Source organism: Sinocyclocheilus rhinocerous, unplaced genomic scaffold (assembly GCF_001515625.1).
Source record: "Sinocyclocheilus rhinocerous isolate Xijiao unplaced genomic scaffold, SAMN03320098_v1.1 scaffold1311, whole genome shotgun sequence".
Taxonomy (NCBI): Eukaryota; Metazoa; Chordata; class Actinopteri; order Cypriniformes; family Cyprinidae; genus Sinocyclocheilus; species Sinocyclocheilus rhinocerous.
In genome coordinates this window covers 268,978-283,733 of record NW_015637852.1, presented here as the reverse complement: position 1 = coordinate 283,733, position 14,756 = coordinate 268,978, and the positions used below count along the sequence as shown (strand labels likewise).

Sequence of the window (14,756 nt, the reverse complement as noted above, 5' to 3'; positions counted from 1 at the left end):
TGGAGAGAAAAATCACTTCCTGCCCTCCAGCTGCATTTCGCGCGTCATCAGTGACGTCATGTGCAAACAACCTATTTACAAGTGTCATGTTTGTGATTTTTTTCATGTAAGCTATAGCTTCTGACCTTTAAATCAAAACATACTAATTATTTTATGACATCAATTACTGCTTTATTTAATCAGAAATAACAGTCTAAATGTTATTTGTGTAGGCTATTTTACTTTTAATTTAATTAGAAGTAGGCCAACAGCAGCCCCTACAGATTAAAACTCCTGAGTCCTTACAGAACGGCCGTTAGGACCTGGGGGAGGCTGCCGCTGCTGCCACTGCACCTGCTATTACTGTTTATGACACACCAAACGCGTCATTCTGTACGTGCTTTCACAGATTAAATGCAGCGATCCAAAAGAGTGAATCTAATCATCATTCAGACAAAACTTTGCTTCAAGAATTAGCCACACTGCTGACGTAATCTAATCGCTAGCACACCTGAGCACATGTGAGTTAAGGTATTCCTCTTATCGACAAGACATATCGGCATAATTTTTCATATCGGGCCGATATTTACATTTAAAGCCATTATCGTCCGATTCCGATATCAGTCCGATAATATCGTGCATCCCTAGAAAGTTCTAAACAGTATTAAAATTTTTGCAACCAGGTAAAACTCTTTACTGTCACTTTTGATTAATTTAATGTGTCCTTGCTGATTTAATCTTCCAAACTTTTCAACGGTAGTAGAATTTGCATATTTTAATACAGAGCAAATAGTCAAATAACATTTTAAGTTAAGAAAATAATTGTTAATCCAATAAATCCAGGCAATCAATCAATTATCAAAACAGTTGTTAGTAGCAGCCCTAGCAGGTAAAAGGATTTCCTGCTGCAAGAATACAGAAAGAGAGCAAGAGAGCAAGAGCGCAACAGAAGCAGAGAGGTAAGCAAGAGCGGTTCCCATAGCACACATCCTCTGTGTTGTTTGTTTTGTGTGAGAGTGAATGATAAAAGAGGCATGAAATCAGCAAAGAATAGCAGGACAGCAGTAAGAGTCCATGGCCCTCCATCACCTATACAGCCCCACTGTGGTGGCTTGCACAATGGACCCTGCCAAGACAGCTGTGTGAGTATCAGAGTGTGTGTGTGTGTGTGTGTGCGCGCGAGCGCGCTTCAGTGTGTGTTTGGGTCACCGGTAAATAATTAACCTATCGTTCTCCGGTGACTGGATCTTATGAGGGTGGTAGAGGCTGGTCAGAATGGGGGCGCAGGATGAGGGAGGGGTTTAAAATGAGTAAGACAAAACTCCCGTGAAACTTGCTGAAAGCCAATGGCTCCAAACCACGGTGGGACGTCTTTAATGGGCTTTCTTTTGCCCCAAAAGGTAGCCAAATCTCTTTCTTTGAAGTACAGCGTTCTCTCAAACTAATTTTCCAACAAAAAAAGCACCTTAAAGTGCCTGTTTAGTGCACACACAGGGGATGCATTAATTAACCCACCACAAACACTGCAAAGAAATATAGAAACATAAATTAATTCCCGCTGAATGTTATTGTGTGGTTGGCAGCGCAGTCACGCACCTCTGGAAAACACAGCTCAACTTCTCCAAGTGGGATCGTTCAATAAAAGCCCGCCTCTAAAGGCACAAAAGACATTCAAGAGAACGGCACTATCCTTCACAACAACAATTAGCTGCCTTGTGTTATCCTGGTCCACCGACACTTGCCTGCTCCTTTAAATACCAAAAGCTCCTTTAAAAAGAGCAGTAAATAGCATCTCAGGCGGTTTGCGGCTAACCCCTCCCTGACCCCTCCTCACTGTCACGTCCCGTGATGACCTCCGCTAATGAAATGAGTGAATTATGCATGGCGCCAGTTAACGCTCTGATTAAAACATCATACTGACCAGCTCTCTCAGTGGAGGTGCTTAGAAACAATAGGGGCTGTAAACACTTTCCCAGGACTGCGCTGCTGTAATAAATTTGCATAGTCTGGCATGGGACAAAAAGCGAATTAATTGAAAAACGGGAAGCGGAAAAAAAGTTGAAGAGAATGGGAGGGCCAGCTGAGACGATATAACTTGGGCGTTGAAAATAAAATGGACATCAAGTTTAGAAACATCTCTCCCCACTTGTTAATGAGACGGGTTTATTGTGTTCATTTTGGCACGGTGCTGGAATTTGGTTTCATATGTTGATATCTACTAAAGCAGAGGAAAAGATGCCAGTTTGGAAAAGGCAGGAAGGATGTTATGGTACCTTTCTGTCCATGTCGACTGCTGAACTTGTCTCCGATCTCTGGTATACGTGTTTGCCTGAGCAGGATCTTGATCAAGAAGGCGTCCTCAGCATTGGAGGAGATCATCACCTTCTCAATGTAGGAGTCTGTCGCTCCTTTGTACCTACAGAATGAAGAAAGTAGGCATTTTGGTTGCTATTGGGCAAAAAAACCCAACTTTGTACCTACAGAATGAAGAAAGTAGGCATTTTGGTTGCTATTGGGCAAAAAACAACTTTGTACCTACAGAATGAAGTAGGCATTTTTGTTGCATTTACGCAAAACAAAAAACAACTTTGTACCTACAGAATGAAGTAGGCATTTTTGTTGTTTTTACGCAAAACAAAAAAACAACTGTACCTACAGAATGAAGTAGGCATTTTTGTTGCTATTACGCAAAAAAAAAAAACCCCAACTTTGTACCTACAGAATGAAGAAAGCAGGCATTTTGGTTGCTACTGGGCAAAAAAACCCAACTTTGTACCTACAGAATGAAGAAAGTAGGCATTTTTGTTGCTTTTACGCAAAACAAAAACAACTTTGTACCTACAGAATGAAGTAGGCATTTTTGTTGCTTTTACGCAAAACAAAAAACAACTGTACCTACAGAATGAAGTAGGCATTTTTGTTGCTTTTACGCAAAACAAAAAACAACTTTGTACCTACAGAATGAAGTAGGCATTTTTGTTGCCATTACGCAAAACAAAAAAAAACAACTTTGTACAAACAGAATGAAGTAAGCATTTTTGTTGCCATTACGCAAAACAAAAAAAAACATCTTCGTACCTACAGAATGAAAACAAATTGGCATTTTGGTTGCTATTGGGCAAAAAAATCCCAACTTCGTACCTACAGAATGAAGAAACTAGGCATTTTTTGTTGCTATTACGCAAAACAAAAAACAACTTTGTACCTACAGAATGAAAAACGTATGCATTTTGTTTGCTATTGGGCAAAACAAAAAATAACTTCTTTGTACCTATAGAACGAAGAAAGTGGGTATTTGTTTAGCTTTTAGAAAATGAACTTAATTATCTCAAATAAAACAGCTGGAATATTGCACAGTGGGATTCTAATTTCATTTCATCAGACAAATGGTTTCTTACGTGACTGGCACGTCTTTGTATTGCGGTTGGCCTGGTTGGGCACTGCCCTCCAGTGGCGTTTGGGTGATGGTTGGCATTGATTTATTCACCAGCACCTGCTTGTTTTCAACCCTCTCACCTGTGAGGGATATGACATATAAAACATCAATACATATCCTTAAATCAATATAGTCTACATTATTCGGCTGAAATGTGGTTCTTTCTAAGAGTCTTACCAGGCGAGCAGATGCCATCAGCATCCAGGATGCTGTGTCTCCAAATGGGCTTGCGTGTTTCCGCATCCAGCATTGGACCCATCACTTTGTCGAAGGTCTGGTTAGTGTACCGCCTTAAGGTGCACTTAGCGTTTTTGTACACTAGACATCTACCAAAGCCTAATACAAGACAGAAGAACAATAGAAGACAATGAACAAAAGTGAACAAAATGGAAATCTACATTATTTTTCTGATTTCATTCTCAATTTCATTTGGAAAGTTAGTATAGTCACTTCAGAATGCTACTAAACTGATAACTGAATGAGTCTAAGCATTCAGCATTAGTTATTTAGCTCTTACCTCTGTCAAGAGAGGCCTTGTTGAGCACCAGGGCGTCTTCTATATCATAGCCACTGTAGCTCATTACAGCCACAGTAGCATTCTGGCCTGCGGGCAGCTTCTCAAAGTCAATCAGCTCGATGGTCTTCGTCTTCACCATAGGCCTCTGTGGGTACGCTAGCAGGTACATCAGGGTGTCTATTCGGTTCCTCTGGTTATAGCCAATAGTACCTGATCAAAATCAGTGATGAAATGAGGCATCACTCAAAAGAGTTGAACAAGATGCAAAAGAGGAAAAATACTGCCTTGGTGAATAAATTAATATTTTTATATAATATTATTTATTTTGGGCTTTTTGCCACATTTTTGGTTAATAAATGTCATTATATATTATGTATTATGGAGTGTTTAAAGGGATAGTTCACCCAAAAATGAAAATTCTGTCATTAATTACTCACCCTCATGTCGTTCCAAACCCGTAAGACCTTCGTTGATCTTTGGAACACAAATTAAGATATTTTTGATGAAAATCGAGAACTTTCTGACCCTGCATAGACAACAACGCAACTGACACGTTTAAGGCCCAGAAAGGTAGTAAGGACATTGTTAAAATAGTCCATGTGACATCAGTAGTTCAATTGTAATGTTATGAAGCCACGAGAATACTTTTTGTGCACAAGGGAAAAAAAAAACTTTATTTAACAGTTTCTTCTCTTCCGTGTCAGTCTTTGATGAGCGTTCACAACAGCACCACGACTCATCGTGGTACTCTCATAAAGAGAAAAAAATCATTGAATATAGTCTTTTTTTTTTGTACTCTCGTTGCTTCATAAAATTATGGTTGAACCAATAATGTCTCATGGACTAATTTCAGGATGTTCGTACTACCTTTCTGGGCCTTGAACGTGTCTGTTGCGTTGCTGTCCATGCAGGATCAGAAAGCTCTCAGATTTCATCAAAAATATCTTAATTTCTGTTTCGAAGATGAATGAAGGTCTGGAACGACATGAGGGTGAGTAATTAATGACAGAATTTTAATTTTTTGGTGAACTATCCCTTTAACAACACTGCTCTGACCAACATAATGTAGCAACATTGGGTGAACCAATAAAAGAATAGTTTACCCAAAAATTGTCATTTATTCTCCCCCTCATGTCGTTCCAAACTTATCTGACTTACTTTCTTCTGCAAAATACAAAAGAATATATTTTGAAGAACACTGGGAATCAACCAACATGGGACCCCATTGACTTCAATTGTATGAACATATAGATTGTATGGAGAAAAAGAGACTTCTTAATTTCTTAAAATATCTTCTATGTTCCACAAAATAAAGAAAAACATACAGGTTTGGAACAACATGAGGTTGAATAAATAATAATAATAATAATTTTTAGAACTATCCCTTTAACAAATAATGTATTACCATGAACTAATAAAGAACAATACCTTAAAATTTTAGGCTTATGCTAACGCAAATATCCATTTAATATATCTATTTTTATCTATTAATATCTATTTTTTAATGTTCATTGTTAATATATGTACTACTAATGCATTAACTAATGTTAATTTGTACAGCTTAAAATGCTAATTTCTACAAATACTAATGTTTTTAACATTGTCCAAGACTAATAAATATTGCAAAAGTATTGTTCATTATTTCATGATAGCTACTGTATAATCAAATGTGAACATACAGAACTTCATTGTTGCCAGAAAGGCCTTTACAATTACCACTAAGGTTTTTCTTAACTTGCTGCAACTCAATTCAATGCTTTTCAAACAATATGAAACAGCTAATGAACATCTGATCACGTTTAACCGACTGTCTGAGGGGTGTTGATGAGATGGCTGGTGTCGGCAGTGTTAAAATCTCTGGGGTGGAGGTTTAGCATGGCAGAGATGGAGCGAGGGGGTTAGGTTTAAGTATAATAGCCACCGTCCCTTGAGGCCTTGACATTTGTCAGATGCTATTACTCTACAATCAGTGTACAAGCACACAGGGTGTGATAATAGGGCTGGGGCCACACAACTGGATTTGCACATGTATGGGGCTGTCCGTCCAGAAAAAAGAAGACAAGGCCTAAGATATTGGGCTAAATATAGTCACAGTTTCAGTGGTTTTGTAATTGGGGTGGTGGCCAGGAGAGGTTTAAGTAGTTTGGTAACCAGGGCAGCGGAGTGTGTGCGCTCTCTTTCCCTCTTGCGCAGCTGAGCACACTAACCCTGCTCTGCACACTGAGCTCAGGACACAATGAATGCGTAATGACACTCGGAGACACTGGCAGGGAAAGGCTTCCACACACACACACGTACTCACAAAAGCGGGACTATGCAAGCAGGCGATGTTTGATGTCCACATACATACAGAATGTGGTGTGTGTGTCAAAGGTTTTGAATGCTAGTGTGAAAGTGAGTGTGTCTATGAGTGAAAAGGAGTGTGTGTTTGGAAGTGGATGTTTGGAGATGGAGACTGTAGTAGTCTTACCCATAGCCTGCTTGCCCATAGCACACTGGTAGGTGTTTCTGGGGGACTGGTTATGATGAGGGTACGGAATCAAACCAGCACAGACCCCCAGCAGCGTGAACGGTTCGATCTCCAAATGGGTCGTGTCCCTAAATAAATCACACATTGCTCAGCATGTATATTCAGAAGAACCTTTTTTTTGTTTGTTTATTTATAAGAAATATATATTTGGGTCTTAATGGATGCCATATATAGTGTCTCTAAAGAGTATTTGGACTGTTTGGATATGAAGGTGTCCAAACGTAATTTTAGAAAGGCACCAATATTATTTTTGGCCAATACTGATAATAAATCAATCATTATTAGCTATGGCTGATAATAAAACTCTTCACTATTTTCCTAAAAATAAATTACAATTTTCTGGCCAGTGCTAATAACCAAATAATTATCATCATGATATTGCTGTTAATAAAACTCTTTAAAGGGGTCATATGATGTTGCAGAACGAGCCGTTTTAGGTAGGCGTGGTTGACTCTTAACTTTTATAAAGAATATCTCTTTGGATTTGAGACTTTAGTCTTTGCAACTTTACAGATCTTCTTTATGCACCAAGAGCTTGTAACACTCCAAAGAGAAAGGAAAAATTGAAATCGCATCATATGACCCCTTTAATATTTGTCTGAAAAAATAAATAAATATAAAACTCCAAAAATAAAATAATTTGAAATGAAACAAGTGAACTTAGGCATCACAGCATTATAACGTACAATATGAAAAACCCAGATTCCTATTGGGATTTGATAATTCACATTTAACACCATTAATAATTAAATGATTAGCATTATTAGTTAAAGATTTAAGTGAACAATAGATAATGATAAAGGTAATCTAAATAGTGGAATAAAAATATGGTAATGCATGCAATTAAATTTCCAGTATGAACAGATACATCTAAATTAAAATCAAGCTACATATTAAACATTTTAATACAAAATATATATTTAAAAATATATATACCATTATAAATTAAAATTCTGCAATATTGATATAATGAATATGGTACAGATAAATTAAGCTTCCCTACAGAGTCATTACATTAGATAACAAAAGACACAAGGTAACATTTTCTTTAAGAATATTATACTTTTTTTTTTTAAACTAAAGACTTTTCAGATCGGTTTTCTATTGCAATGACAATGGTCTAAGTGTCCAAATACTTTAAGGGCCTGAATTATGTGGCTTATAAGTACTCACTCGGTGATCATATGCTCATATAAAGCAATGTTACAGTCATTTTCTTCATTTACATCCAAATACTCCACCAGACTCTCATGAAGGAAGTCCTCAAACGTTCTACAGGGAAAAGTGGGTGGTAAGAACACAATGAAAAGGCATGCATAAGACAGTCTCAAATCTACATTCTGGACTCTCCATTCAAATGTAATTTTCAAATATTGATTGGCTTCAAACGCACCTGTAGCCCTGAGACAATTCCTCAATGTGTTTGTTCTTCACAGCTGGCTGTCCATTCTTTACAATGATGTAGGGTCTGCCAGGAGCACACAGAATACAATTCAAATGTGTCTGTGCAATATAAGGCAACTAACAACATTGGGTACTGGTTTTAAAAGAGTTTATATTCCAAAAGGATTTTAATTTTGGGATATAAACAAAACTCTGTAGTACCTGCACAAACGGCCCCCATCAGAAGAAATATACACGCAGCGGTCGGTCAAATTGGTTGAAATGGACACAAACTCGTTTATAAAACCTGCTCTACGCATGAGTCTGAAGGTATAGACCAACTTCTGATGGTCTCTGATCACTCCAAGAATGTTACCTAGAAAGGAACACATTAAAATATTTTATAACACATTTCATATTTTCTTTTATATATTTTAATAAGTACAGGTCAGAGTAAGTGTGTTGTTCCATTTTTACGTAATTATATCGGTTATGCTGAATGATTTTTTTTTCTCGAGCCTAGGTATAATCAACGACACAAAAAAATAATGGAAAAAAATGCTGTACCATAAACTAATTAAGATTTATGTGTAAATGTGCGACAGCAGTGTTAATGCACTTTCAAAGAAAAATGTTTGGCTTGTTTGAGCAATATAAGAGGCCCACTATGGTGCCACCCAGATGCATACACAGCCTCAATGTTGTTGTAGGCAAGCATGTTTGTGGATTAACTTGGGAGGGATTGTATTTATTTATGCATTGACACCTGCTGTGTTTGCTAATTAATTAGCCGCAGTGGCAGCCTGTGTAATTTGTAACTTATCAGCGCTGTGAAAAACATATACATTAATTAATTAGTGGGGTGGGTTTTCTGTGACATGACATTAAAAGGTAATCAATGGCACACCCTTTTGTAGTCATGGAACTGCAGAAGTTAATTTGAATATTATTCAAATGCCTGTAGCCCGTCTGTGTGCTTGAAAAATAAAAGGGGGAAGAATGTGCTGTTTAGCTTTTGTTCTGCCTGTGTGAGCAGATACCGTTGAGGAAGACGAGGAAGACAGTGGGGTAGGACAACTCCTCTCCACACAGAAGGTTGATGTCCTCCACTCCCAGGTTGAAGGCCAGCTTGACAATGGGGCCGTCCTCCATGTCAGTAGTTATGTGGGTCATCAGAGCCAGATTTTTAACCAGACCACAAGCCTAGGCAACAATCACACAGCTGTGAGACTCTAAATGACTTTAATAAACACAATAAATCAGTGGTAAACCAATATGGGTTTTCCAGTGGCTATTGCTACTCTTTTCCATTAAAAAAAGGTATAAATGAGTGCACTTTCTTTGCATGGAAATAAGTAGTGTGAACATACTTCAAAATTTAACTTAAGCATCCACTGACGATGCAGACAAGATGATGGTGTTCTCTACATGAGGGACACTGACCTCTCCTTCAGGTGTGTCTGAGGGGCACAGCATGCCCCACTGGGAGGGCTGGAGGGAGCGGGGACCGCTAGCCTTCCTGGTTTTCTCAAACTGAGAGGAGATCCTGGTCATCATGCCCAAAGCTGAGATGAAGGAGAGGCGGGAGAGAACCTGAGTCACACCCTGCCTGTCCATCTTAAACCTCTTTAGGGACCAGTTCCCCTAAGGGGAAAAAAGAAAAGAAAATTCAATTTATTAAAGTTCAAGCAGTCTTTTTCTATTGTTAACTAAATCTAAAATGAAATGAAAAAAAAAATTTAAACTGTTATTAAAAATGATTTTCGGTAACAAACAAAGCTGAAATTAAAGTACAATAAAGTATATAAGATGAAAAACTTAAGCTTAACAACAAAAAAAAAATTAGAAAAGCTGCCTTAGCGACTAAATGAAAGTTCAAGTACTAAAACTAAAATAAAAATAAATTAAATCTGTATAGAAATATAAAAAAAATAAGAATTACAAAACACTATAAAATTACTAAAACACAAACTAAAATGAAAACTTAAATTTGGGAATTTGAACATTTTCATGGTAATGCAATGTCTGATTTTAAAATGGTTTTCAAAGGATGAATTTTGAGATTTTAAGTTTTCAATTGATGTATAATTTCTGATGATTTCTAAAGTGTGATAGAGAAAAAGGCAACGAAGAAGACTTTTTGTGACTGGTCAGAACTCCTGTTATGATGTAGATTTTGGAGGTGCACTCTTGTCATAAATTAATATATTACTTTTTCTACATAATTTTTAACAAAAAACTGTGGTAAAATATCTATTTAGGAGTCTAAGACCTTTCCAACGATATAAAGTTTGTCATGATTGGTTAGGATTTAATTGTAATATAGTGAAGTAATCTTAGGCGTCCCACAGAGGGGACGGGTGACAGTTAAGAGGTTAAATCAATGCAGTGAAGTGGAAGGTGAAACAAACATGGAAACTTCAGCAATACTGTTTTAAAAGCATCTCAGGTGGACACTTCTTGATTTGTCTTGCCCTGTGAACCGGTTACAGATTGACCGCTGAGTGTCTGGACTCACAGTAGAGATGGCGTTAACCATGCCGTTAGTGATCTGGTCCTGTCTCATGTGCTTCACCACATCAAACTGAGCTGCTCTCTGTTTGGGGATGATCTGGTCAGCGATCTTCTTCAGCTCCGAGTTGAACTTCTTAAACAGATCCTCAAACAGCAGAGACAGGAGCTTAAGGAACACAGAAACAAAGTGTGATTAACTAAAATGGGTACAAAACTCAGTCTAACTAAAACAAAGCCTGTGCATTATCTAGCAAACACAACACATCATCATATATTCACAATCCAGTCATTAACAACAGAAATGATCACATCAACAGAAAAGAGAAGAAGAAAAAAAGGACAGCCAACGGATGACTTCATCTCCAGTCTTTTGAATCGCAAGTGCCGTCTTTTCCAGATAACTTGTTTTTATTAACTTTATCTGGCTCTAGCCCTCCCTCTCTCCATCTTCTTATCCCAGATTTAATAAACAGGTGTTTCCACGCTCTGATAAATTTGACCCGGCCTCTCATTCTCAGATTTTCTTCAATAGAAGCCCCTCCCCTTCTGTTCCACATTTGCATACGTGAAAATAAACATCCTCACCGAAAATTGATAATGAAATTAAGCTTCCGCAGCCCAGCCAGGCTAATTAGTTGAATGTCAGGGAATTGTAAATGAGGAGAAAGGAGATTGGAGGTGTTGGAAAGAGTGCATGTGCGTGTAAAGCCCCGCTGAAAGGGTTGCTGTCACTCACTAACTCTGCATCGCTCACACACTAACGTAAGCAAGCGCATACACACAAACACACCCCACCTCTGTGCAGGCGGGGGGAAATTAAAGGACTTAAGACAGCGGTAATTACATTATCACAGTCGGGCTGGTGGATTAGCTCAATCGCTCCAGTCAAGGCGGCTATTCTTTTGTCATAGTCGGGCTAAATTATAATAAAGAGGAGAAATCCCTGAGTTTGGCTGGGCTGCCGTCGGGCGTTGCTGCCACATATCTCGCCCGCAACAAAAGCGGGCCGGCTGGGAATGGAGGGAAAGGCAGAAGCATGGGGGTGTGGATGAAACAAAGCACTGGGAAAATAATGACAAGCAGAGTAGAAACAAAAGGGAAGGTGAGGGATTGGGCGCTAGCCAAGCCTGTATCTGCTGGTTTTGGCTTCTGATCAGTTTCATAAGAGGCCAACAGTGTGTCTAATGAGAGAAAAAGAGATCAGTTGTGTTAGACAAGAGCACAAAAAATGTCAGTGCGCACAAGCGAGACGGCACCCACATCCAGGATGTAATATGAAATCTGCCGTAGAGGAGCGACAATCTCAAAAGAGATACTAACAAACATTATGCATACTAATCTTTATTTCAGCTCCCAAATACATGGCTGGATAAAAACAGATAAATAAACACTAGCATTATCATAATTAATGGCCTGAGCTTGGAGGGGCTGTCAGTCATTCTTAATAGAATTAGAGGGGGTGTGAATGGAAAAGACAGACAGAGATGGATGGAGGAGAGCGATGGATGGATGGATGGAAAGTGGAGCTGCACATTGTACTTTAATCTAAAGTGAATATTTCATGAGCCTTAAATTTATGTGTAGATGCCAAGCAGTTAGAAACATTAGTCACAAAAAAGGCAGCTGAGGTTTGAGCAGGATGCGACACTGAGCAACACATTTTTCACTTTTTATTGATATAGTAATGAAAGGTGCAACATATTTTTCAGACCAGATTCGAACCTACTTCTCTCATATGAACAACAGAGCTCAACAAACCAACCAAATGCCAATTCTGAACCCATCAACATTTTGAAGAGCAGGGTTGCAGAAAAAACACCATTTGGGGTTTTTGAAAGAAGGCTCTTTTGCTCACCAAGGCTGCATTTATTTGATTAAAGTTATAGTAACAACAGTAATATTGGGAAGCATTATTAAAATGTAAAATATCTGTTTTATTATTATCAATGTTGAAAGCAGTTGTGCTTATTAATATTTTTATGGAAACAATGAAAATTTTTTTCAGGATACATAGAAAGTTAAAAAATAAAAGTTGTATTAATTTCTTTTAACAACAAAATCTTACTAACCCTAAACATAGGAATGGCACTGTATAAGGCTGCTGTTGAACTGAGCACTTTATGCATGTGTTGCTGTAGTTGTATTGGAGAAAGCTAATAATTTATGCATAATAATGAATGATTATGTGCAGAGGTTATAGAAGACTTACATTTATATTTAGTCATTTAGCAGATGCTTTTATCCAAAGCGACTTACAAGTAAGGACAATGGAAGCAATCAAAATCAACAAAAGAGCAATATGCAAGTGCTATGACAAGTCTGTAAGAACCAGATACCTGGCCAGCCAACTCCAGGCGTTTGTTTCCATAGTAATCACGATCGTCCACTTTGTTGTCCCCTTGAGCGAGAATCACTCTACGCACCATCACAGCGAGGTAGATACACTTAGCTCGAAAGTTAAACTCTTTAACCTGGGAGACACAAACCATGACGGGTCCAACAAACAGCCAACAAACTATTTATACTCTGATTTAACTGCATCATGGAATAAAAACAATTAAAGGAAAACTGAAGGCATGGGCAAAATTATTCAGGATGTGGGGAGCACAGGCACTTAAAGTTTATTTTAAAATGACGTACAGGTACATGGGTAAGGACAGTAGAGGCTAACAGCTCTCTGGCCTCTTCCATCTTGGTTTTCTTTGGGCCGCCCCACATGCGCTGACGCCTCACTTTATTACCAATGTATTTAAGTGCCTGAAAAGAAACAAAGTACACACCGATGAGTCATTAAGATGCAACGTTAACAATTTACAAATATTTTCACTAGTGTTACTATTCTTTTTCAGTTTTGCATAAGTATGTTATGAAGAATTAAGTAATAAAGAATGAAAAGCATAATGTTTTAGAGCCTCAATTAATTAGATTAAACGCATCAAATCAAAGCGTTTAACCTGGAGTGACCGAGCTGGTGCAGGGTTCACTGGCTCTCTAAAGGGGTATCAGAGAACTGGACCCCTCCATTCTCCGCAGACACATGCATATACACACACCTGAGCCTGCAACTTGTTCTACTCCAGAGGTCAAAGGTCACACAGACTAGGCTTCTCATTTAGACCACCCACTTTGAGCCATGGAACGATGTGCAATTGACAAGTACCACTCAAAAGTTATACTAAACTGTTTTTTAACATTTCCAACTTATCTTGTGATTAATGCATTAGGTGCTATGATATAATGTCACAACTCCCTGAGCAAGTCAAAACATTGCAATAATTTTGTTTTGTTGTCATACAGGCTACTTAAAATCCTCCATCCCAGTGCTCAATTTTAAGACCGGAATAACTTAAAAAAACAAAGAACAAAAAACAAAAAAAAGAATAATAATATATTTAAATAATTTACAAATTATTATGTATTGTTGTATACAGTACCTAAAATTGTTATATACATGCATGCATACACACATACATACAGTTTTAATGTTTTTTTAATGGAGTGTCTTGTGCACAAGAGACTAATATTCAATATTCAATTTCTAATATTGGTTTTCTGTTTTAATATACTTTAAAACATAATTTATTTCTGTGATCAAAGCTGAATTTTCAGCATCATTACACCAGTCTTCAGAGTCACATGATCCTTCAGAAATCATTCTAATATGCCGATTTATTATCCGTGTTGAAACTGTTGTGCTGCTTCCATATGCTGATTTATTATTAGAATTATCAGTGTTGGCAACAGTTGTGCTGACAAATATTTTTTTTTGGAAACCGCAATACTTTTTTCTGGTTTTTTTTATGAATAAAAAGTTAAAAAGAACAGCATTTATTTCAAATTAAAATCTTTTCTAACAATATGAGTCTTTACTATCACTTTTTATCCATTTAACACATCCTTGCGGAATAAAAGGATTCATTATTACTTTAAAAAAAAAGAAAGAAAAAAAATTTACTGACTCCAAACTTTTGAACGGTAGTGCATATTGTAACAGAAGATTTCCATTTTGAATAAATGCTGTTTTTTTATTTTATATTCATAAATGAATCCTGAAAAAAAGTATCACAGGTTCCAAAAAACATGAAGCAGCAAAACTGTTTCCGACACTGATAATAAATCAGCATATTAGAATGATTTCTGAAGGATCATGTGACACTGAAGACTGGTGTAATGATGCTGAAAATGTAGCTTGCATCACATGAATAAATTATATTTTAAAGTATATTAAAATAGAAACTGTTATTTTAAATTGCAATAATATTCAGCTCAAATCACAAAATAACAGGGTCTTTTCTGTATTTTTGATCAAATAAATATAGCCTTGATGATGAGCACAAGAAACTTCAGTAAAAAATATTTAAAATCTTACTGATCCCAAACTTTTGAACGGTAGTGTA

General features: G+C 37.4%; 1 protein-coding gene across 3 annotated transcripts in view; it reads right to left on the bottom strand.

Annotated features, from left to right (window-relative positions):
- The window catches only part of LOC107749277 (polymerase (RNA) III (DNA directed) polypeptide B), a 27,911-nt gene that overhangs the window by 5,234 nt on the left and 7,921 nt on the right, over window positions 1–14,756 (bottom strand). For all 3 annotated transcript variants that reach the window (XM_016564373.1, XM_016564371.1, XM_016564372.1), the window contains 13 exons: window positions 13,000–13,116; window positions 12,696–12,830; window positions 10,364–10,525; window positions 9,289–9,489; window positions 8,886–9,048; window positions 8,068–8,221; window positions 7,856–7,930; window positions 7,636–7,734; window positions 6,403–6,530; window positions 3,933–4,142; window positions 3,593–3,751; window positions 3,378–3,495; window positions 2,253–2,395 (listed from right to left, as the gene is read on the bottom strand). In XM_016564373.1, the coding sequence (XP_016419859.1) occupies window positions 2,253–2,395; window positions 3,378–3,495; window positions 3,593–3,751; window positions 3,933–4,142; window positions 6,403–6,530; window positions 7,636–7,734; window positions 7,856–7,930; window positions 8,068–8,221; window positions 8,886–9,048; window positions 9,289–9,489; window positions 10,364–10,525; window positions 12,696–12,830; window positions 13,000–13,116 (1,864 nt within the window). The remainder of the gene's footprint in view (window positions 1–2,252; window positions 2,396–3,377; window positions 3,496–3,592; window positions 3,752–3,932; window positions 4,143–6,402; window positions 6,531–7,635; window positions 7,735–7,855; window positions 7,931–8,067; window positions 8,222–8,885; window positions 9,049–9,288; window positions 9,490–10,363; window positions 10,526–12,695; window positions 12,831–12,999; window positions 13,117–14,756) is intronic.